The 8,877-nt window shown below is 30.4% G+C and overlaps 1 protein-coding gene across 1 annotated transcript; it reads right to left on the bottom strand.

Moving 5' to 3' along the window:
- Positions 1-4,790: 4,790 nt before the first annotated feature.
- Positions 4,791-8,192, bottom strand: LOC142519638 (protein disulfide isomerase-like 1-2). Its single transcript, XM_075622690.1, has 5 exons — positions 8,094-8,192; positions 6,345-6,476; positions 5,764-5,889; positions 5,084-5,266; positions 4,791-4,866 (listed from the first exon to the last, which is right to left on the bottom strand). The coding sequence occupies exons 1-4, from the start codon at positions 8,127-8,129 to the stop codon at positions 5,183-5,185; spliced, it is 378 nt and encodes a 125-aa protein (XP_075478805.1). The 5' UTR covers positions 8,130-8,192; the 3' UTR covers positions 4,791-4,866; positions 5,084-5,182.
- Between the last annotated feature and the right edge of the window lie 685 nt (positions 8,193-8,877).

The following is an 8,877-nucleotide window of genomic DNA, read 5'->3' as shown; positions in this document are numbered from 1 at the left end:
TTTCTATTTAATTTATTTTTTTATGAATAAAGTTGAAATAACTCAAAATAATCAAATTATATTACAAATAAAATATTTGAAAAATTTGCAAAAGAGCATATAAAATCTGCATGCTCTCAATTTCCATTTTAATTGGAAAAAAACCATAAGAAAAATGACATTTTCTCGCATAGTTTTTATAACACTTGTAGAAAAGTGTAAACTTGATGTATATATTGAGACATTAATTAATATCACAATTTACTAAATTAAAATATAAAAAAGTATCATACTAATGTATTTGTAATATTTTTCGTCAATTCAACTAAAATAATGAAATAAAGTTATTCTCATTTTTCATCTCAACTCTTAAATCAGAAAATTAAAAATTCGTCAAAATAAAAAAATGAAACATTAATTAAGTAATAATGTGTAAAAGTGTAACTAAGAAAATCAAACTCATATATTTAAGATATGCTAACTTTTAACCCCTTGCAGATTTTGTTTAAACTTTCTCTGTTTTTTAGAATACATATTATAGATAGTTAATTTTATATCAGAATAGATCATTTGTTTATTAATATTGATATTTCATGGTAAATACATTTTTTAAATAATATCAATAAAATGAATATGTGTAGTAAAACACATATATAAATAAAATAATAAGTAATACAAAGTTAAAAAATATCATATTAATTAAGTAATGATGTGTAAAAGTGTAACTAAGAAAATTCATAAATCAAACTCATATATTTATAGGTATATAGATCTGCTAACTTTTAACACATTGCGGATTTTGTTTAACTTTCTCTGTTTTTTTTTTTTAGAATACATATTATAGATAGTTAATTTTATATCAGAATGGATCATTTGTAAATTAATATTAATGATTGATATTTCATGGTAAATACATTTTTTAAATAATATCAATCAAATAAATATGTGTAGTAAAACACATATATAAATAAAATAATAAGTAATACAAAGTTAAAAAATATCATATTAATTAAGTAATGATGTGTAAAAGTGTAACTAAAAAAATTCATAAATCAAAATCATATATTTATAGGTATATAGATGTGGGGACCCTGACGCTAATCATCTTCTTAATCGTCATTGGGATAAATGGACCAATTAATTAATCTGGATCTAATTTTTTTTTTTTTTTGCGGAACGTAATATAATTCAATCTAATATACATATCAGTATAAAAGCACAAGTCTTGTACAACAAACATCAAACTCAAACTAAGGTTCAACAACTAAATGTCAAGTGCTGAATCCTATCTACAGCAACGTCAAAGTCCGTAGTCTCTACTCTAATCATGATCTCTCATCATCTCCTCGACCTTGATCCTGTCCCACCTGTTGCCATGCACACATACAAATACAACAACAGCCGGATAACTCCGGTGAGAATAAAATCCCAGTATAAGCAATGTATACATGCGATGCATAAAATCATATACAAAAGCATAAACCATGTATTAAGAACATGAATCATAATTTATGACACATTAGTGAATATAGATAAAACTCTTTAACTCGTCATCTCCGACTCGACTCATCTCTAATCTAGGGATCCCGCTTCCTGGACATTAACACATATATCGAATCTCAGCGATAGGAGTCGATCCGCCCCTAAGCAATATCGATATAAGTCAATAATCCAGTGTCTTGGCATATCCGCCACAGACTTGGCATATCCGCCAAAGATATCCTATGACAATGTGCAATGGGCCAATGACCACTCTATCACTGTCTGGTCCTTCTGTCAATGACTCTCGCTCAATAGCTATCGGCTATTCTCTACTTTCTATAAATCAATAGATTAATCATATTAATGTCAAACAATTGCAATAAAATAAAGTATGTGGTTTTAGGAAAACTAGAGTCCAATCTGACTCAAGTTAATCTCCCGGTTAACATCGACTTATACCTTTCGTTCGTAATCTCGGTATGAAGAATTGAAAATTCTGAATTCAAGACTGTCTCTGTCAATCTGAAATGACATATCGAGAATAGTAATATCAACATTCCATTCCCAATTCAATATTAAATCCGATCAATCTGAATCTAATTCAAAATTAACAGCATAACGGCACAATCCCGATATCCCCGTCAATACAATATCAACAGATATCAATTACAAATCATAACCAATATCCGATACAATCCAGAATCAGTCAATAATCAAAATCTGTTCAATTTCCAATTAATATAATCAGAAAATCATAACAATTCCATAATCAATCTGTTATTCGATCTGACTTCGATTCTACGATGTCTAGCAGATCCAGAACACCATATAATGATCAAATAATAATTCCTCCAATATCATAATTTCAAATGATAACAGAACTCAATAAAACTTACGTCTTGTTGTAGATGTCGACGAGAAGAGTACGGTACTGTGTTCGGATTCAAAATCAGATAACCGGATACAGTATAATGAATTTTTCTAGAATTTAAGGAACTTGAGGAATTCTCTGAAATGGAAGCTCGATTCTCGTTGAAGAAATGAAAGATTCATAACATATATTGCATGGTGAGGACAAGTGTCCCACTCAATTCCATAATTGCACTTGAGCCCCTGAACTCTTCACTATTTGCAATTCGGCCCTCGAAACTCTTTTTAATTCAATTTCAATCCTAAGGAATCATAAAAACCATGGAATATGACTCAACATTCCAAAATTCATAAATTAAATAATCTCGGATTAAAATGCTAAAATATCGGGCCTTACAATAGATCTGCTAACTTTTAACCCATTGCGGATTTTGTTTAACTTTCTCTGTTTTTTTTTATAAATACATATTATAGATAGTTAATTTTATATCATAATGTATCATTTGTAAATTAATATTAATTATTGATATTTCATGGTAAATACATTTTTTAAATAATATCAATCAAATAAATATGTGTAGTAAAACACATATATAAATAAAATAATAAGTAATACCAAGTAAAAAAATATCATATTTAAAAAAATTAATTTCGAATGAATGAAAATAAAGTATCGCTATAATTCATATTTATTAAAAGAATTATATATTTGTTAAAAAATTATAAGGATTATCTAATAAATTTAATACAAAAGTAAGAGTAATTTTCGCTCTTTTTAATTTATCAGTTTAGTTGAAATAAATCAAAATAATCAAATTATACGAAAAATAAAATATAAGAAAATTTTTCAAAAGAACATATATAATCTACATGGTCTATACAAAAGTAAGAAGTAATTTTCGCTCTTTTTAATTTATCTGTCTAGTTGAAATAAATCAAACTAATCAAATTATACGAAAAATAAAATATAAGAAAAATTTGCAAAATAACATATATAATCTACATGGTCTCAATGTCCATTTTAATTGGAAAAGTACCATAAAAAATGACATTTTCTGAAGTTTGATATGTGTATTAAAACATTAATTAAATATCACAATTTATGAAATTAAAAATAAAATAAAGTATCATATTAATGTGTGTGTAATATTTATCATTCATTCAACTAAAATAATGAAATAAAGTTATTTTTATTTTCAATATCAATATTTAGATCAGAAAATTGAAAAATCACATAAATAAATAAAACATTAATGAAGTATGATGAATGAAATGGTAACTAAGTAAATTAACAATTCAAACTCATATCTCACATAACTAAGTAAAACATTAATGAATTAATGGTGAGTGAAAATGGTAACTAAGTAAAACATTAATGAAGTAATGGTGAGTGAAAGGGTAACTAAGTAAATTCATAATTCAAACTCACATATTTATAGATAGTATAGACTATACATAACACATCGTTTTTCATGTTTAAGCGAGTTCTTGAATATTTAATTGAATTGGGTGCCTAGGGGTATGTTAATTTTGCATATTTAATAATATGTTACAAGAATGTATAATGAAATTGCCTAGCCCTAGGTAATTAATAAAATAAGAATCATTGAAAATTTAACATTTGCTATGTACAAAGTTCAAAAACTATATTTCAATACGTACCATTGAAAAAAGAAACTAAATTTCAATAAGATAAAATATTTTATGAAAGAATGGATATGAAAAGGGATTAAACATTATTTGTTTATTTGTATAAATAAGGAGAGATTTTCAAAAATTAAAGTGTATTTTAGATATTTTAGATACCTAAAATGATTCTATTTAAATAGTTTAAGTACAAATAGAATTATTGTTTGAGTTCGATCTCACTTGAAATATTGTAAAAGATGAGTATTACTCGAAACAAAAATGTCGATGGTGCTTAAATTTATATATTAGATCTAAAAATATTGAAAATCGAGAACGACTCGAGAACCATCAAATAATATAATTTGAGCTCGAAAAAAGTTTAAAAAATGTTTTGGTTTAACAATTACTCAAGTCGGCTCGTTCCTTTGCACCAGGAGGGTGGATCAAGAAAGAAATTTGATACAATGGCCACCCACAATCGAATTTAAAAATGCTACCATTCTACTTACTAATTATATTTATTTGCCACATAAAACCACAAAATAAAAGAAAAAGAGAAAAAGTGCAAAATATGTCCAAGGATACAGCTTCCACAGCTTACTACTGAACTGAACCATGGTTCGCCGGAATGGTCGCGACGCGGCCGGAACTGGAACGGTGACCCTCGTTCCAAAGTTCAAGGGCAAATCGGTGATTGGTTTTGTAGCGCTGTTCTTCGATTTTTTAGCGGCGATTTAACGTCGATACGGAACGGAACGACTGAGCGGAACGGTTATGTGTAGAAGAGGCATGGTTCGCCGGAACTGGAACGGTGACCGCCGTTCCAAAGTTCTAGGAAGGAAGAAAAACAGCCTCCCAACAAAAAACGAATCCGCAACACTTCAGAACTGCGATCAACAGGAACCCCTGAATCAAGAAGACCAAAAAATCGGATAGCAGTTCCATAAATGGGATTCTGTCATGTAAAAGTATATATAAGTTTCCAAAGATGAATTCGCGTTTCACATAGAGATCAATATTTATCTACTATCCATAAAATGGAATTCTATCATGTAAAGTAAATATAAGCAATTCAGTCGATTCTAAAGATGAATTCATGTTTCAAGTAGAGATCGGTATTTACCTCTTCATAATTTATCCTTGACAGAATCTGTATCCACGGCCTCAGATTTGGTCGAGATTGGATCGGCGTGACTATCCCGGTTCTTTTGAATAAAGTCTACTATGTCTTCCTTTGTCCTCTCACCATCATAGGGTATCCTTTTACGTCAAATGTGTCACTTGGGATATCATTTACAGTTGCATCCTGAGAACATATTAGAGGCTTTAGGAGTGATGTAATGGAACTAATTTTTTTCACTTCAAATGATGATAGATGGAACGTTAATAAAAGGCTTCGCCAGTATGAACCATGATAAATAAAAACAATAGAGTATGTCTCTTGTGAGACGGTCTCACGAATTTTTATCTGTGAGACAGATCAATCCTACCGATATTCACAATAAAAAATAATACTTTTAGCATAAAAAGCAATATTTTTTCATGGATGACCCAAATAAAAGACCCGTCTCAAAAAATACGACCCGTGAGACCGTCTCACACAAGTTTTTGTCAAAAGACAGTCCTTATAATGTCACAATGCACCATAGAAGTTTAAATAGCCATGATGTTTAGCTTAATTCACAAACACTCTTAATGTTTGAATACTGCAACGCTCTCATGCCCATAAATTGTTAATAAAAAGACAGTCCATATAATGTCTTTAAGTTTTAGTACTCTTATACATACAAAAGGTTTGATTACCTTGGCATTGGAACTCTCAAAGAATTTGTTAATATATGGGTGATTGCTTGGATCATTCTCCCGGACAGTCACCAGTGGGATGGATGCTTCTTCGATAAATTTCTCCATGGCATCAACTTTGAAATCCTATAATATGATTTAAACGTATGTGAGAATGAAACAGCCATAAACAGGACACTAGTGCATCGACGCACGCGTTGCGTGCTTGTGTAATATTTTTTATAATTAATTTGATTTATATTTAAATGAGGATCAAAATAAATTATAAGAAATAGTGAGGGACTACACTGTAATTTTGATATATAAATTAAAAAAATTAAAAATAAAAGAATAAAAATTTGACCTCAGTAAAAATCGAACCTATAACCTAAACTCCAAGTAACAATGATTCTATCCACTGAACTACATATAACTTACATTAAAATTTTAACATTTTATTAATATATATAATTAATAAAACAGACCATGACACCAAAGTTAGTTCCTCTAAGTGCCTCAAACTTGATAAAGTAGTATAGATATAGAAAAGCGAAACTCAAAACAAGTGGGCAGATAAGAAGGAAAGCGTTTTCAATAAATACCTGGAAATCAACAAACAGTTCATCAAAAGGCTTGAGCAAGCGAAGAGTTGGCTTGTCAACTGGTTCACCCCAGGGAAGGAATTTAGCATCGAGGGCATGAGCAATACTATAGTTAGTGTTAAAGTAAATGCCCTGTAAGCCAACAGTTGGCTAAAAAATTTATCGACCCAGTTGTAATAAACAGTTTTCTTTTAATATAATTTACATTTCATGGTTTCGTTTTACTTTATCTGTATACACATGCAATCGACATAGATAAAGGTCTTGATTATACTTTAATACAAATGAATCGTACTTCGTTCTTGAAACTCATTTGTAAACATTGTATATTTTAAATTAGTTTCTAGCCAATTCAGCCGCCTAAAATAAGGATAAAGGCCGCTTGAGCTTGAGAGTAGCATCTGCGATGTTGTGTACCGTGTTTAATAGTAAGAGCATAGAGATGTCTGCTCATGCAGATGAGTAATCATATGATTATTGTACCGAACAACCTCCCTCGGATTTTCCAAGTGGTTGTCATTCATCGATAGGAAAAGTTCGTGGTTGTGATTGTACATCATTAGTTCTTACGACCCGGGACAACACTGAGGCTCTACATACTAGGATTGTGCTTTGACTCGTTTACCGACTCTGCGAGGGTCACAAGGTGGCGAGATTGGGTCAATTGCGACATGTGTAGAAGCAAGTGCATTGTAGTCGGAGATTCACATCTCACCTACGGGTGTGGATATACTATGTTATCTAACGAAATAGTAGTGCATGAAATATCTGGCTAGAGTGTAAGATGTACATGAGGGACAATGGTTCTCTAGTTGTACATGCGATGACACTATGAATATTTCATACTGTATCACATATCTATCGAATCTAATATGCAACCCTCGATAAAAGAAAATGTCATGAATCACAAAAAGTTATGAACCTACGGCTAGCTGTATCCATGAACCATTAAGGGTCATACAAGTACTGGATCATTTGTTCCCGTTGAGAGAATAAATTCAAAGAGTTGAATTTATATAAAATTATGAGATAGTAAATTCAATGAGTTGAATTTATTATAATTAAAATTTGGAGAGATAAAAAAATTGAAAATTTAAAATATTAAACTCAAATGTTGAGTTTATTAAAGATTATTTAATTGTAGTGGGAGAATGCATAATAGGCTTGTAGGAGTATAAGTCCAACATGCAAATTGATTAAAGTTTTTAATGGAATTTAATATATTAATTAATTAAACTAGTTGGACTAGTCCAATTAATTAATTAAGCTCATTAATGTTGATTATGAAGTCTAAAGCTAAACCTACAATTATGGAAACTAGATTAATGTTTCAATATCAAGGAAGGTGGCCACCATACCCTTGGAATTTTCGAAAGGCTCTTTCTCTCAAGCTCCAAAATTTCGGTCACCCCTAGAATCTTAAGGGTTTGAGCCACCTTTTTTGTTTTTGATCTCAACTATAAATTTCTTCTAAAAATTTCTAATGCAATTTAGAAGAATAACAAATATTCCACTCGTGGACCGGATTAGGAGGATTGAAGAAAAGAGTTCAAAAGATTGTTCATATGGAATAATAGAAGAGCTATCTCTACTAATCCCGGAATAGTCGGTGCCGAGTGATTTATTTACTAAAGGTATAATTACTAAAAGTCTAAATAACCCATACGTTTTCCCAAAGACATTATTTGAATGTCAAGTAAAATTTTTTAAAAACTTCCACTGCGTTTTGGACACGAGAAAATTGATTACCCAATAATCTGAACGTAACTTCTCGGCTAAAGTCATGAAATTCTCATATTCCTCACCAGAAAATTTTGGAAACACCCCAATCTGCAGATTATTATAATGTGTTAGTAACGATAAAGAGAAAAGGCAGATATTTCAAAAAAGATAAACAGGCAGCTTATAACAAAAATCTTTTTCTCATCGATAAGATTGGTAGCATCTTCCAGAGACTTAATTTCAGCTGATGCTGGTCCAACTTGCTTCTTCAAGTAATCAACAAAACAGTAAGCCTCGCGAGGACCATTATATTCCCGAATGTGTTTTCCTCCATTTCTCAAGATTTTAATGGTTGGAAAACCGTAGATCTCAAATTCAGTAGCTAGTTCTCTATTTGCTTCGTCATTTGCATCTACTTTTGCCAGAATAATTGGAGGCTCGTGTTTGCTCAGGGTAGATGCGGCTTTTTCATACTGACAAAAAATTACGGAGTTAGCTGATAATACAAGACTTAGAGCCCGTTTGGTATAAGAAGCTACAATTAAAAAAGTATTTTTTTTTTTAAAAAAAGTGCTTTTTTAATTTTTAACTTGTTTGGGTGGGTTTCTAGTGCTTAAAAAAGCACTTATTTAAGTTGAAATTAGAGCTTTTTTAAAAGCCCTATTTTAGAGCTTTTTTCACTAGCTTTTTTAATAACCTTAAAAAAAACATCCACCAGTAGCCTCTTCTCAATCTTTTCTCTATTCTTCTACAAGGTACAATTTTTTTTTTTCCGTCGAGGTTTTTGTTCGTTCATTTTTTTCTGCTTTCT

Source organism: Primulina tabacum, chromosome 1 (assembly GCF_025594145.1).
Source record: "Primulina tabacum isolate GXHZ01 chromosome 1, ASM2559414v2, whole genome shotgun sequence".
In the NCBI taxonomy this organism is placed as follows: domain Eukaryota; kingdom Viridiplantae; phylum Streptophyta; class Magnoliopsida; order Lamiales; family Gesneriaceae; genus Primulina; species Primulina tabacum.
The sequence above is the reverse complement of the archived record's forward strand: the minus strand, read 5'-3'. Positions and strand labels throughout refer to the sequence as shown.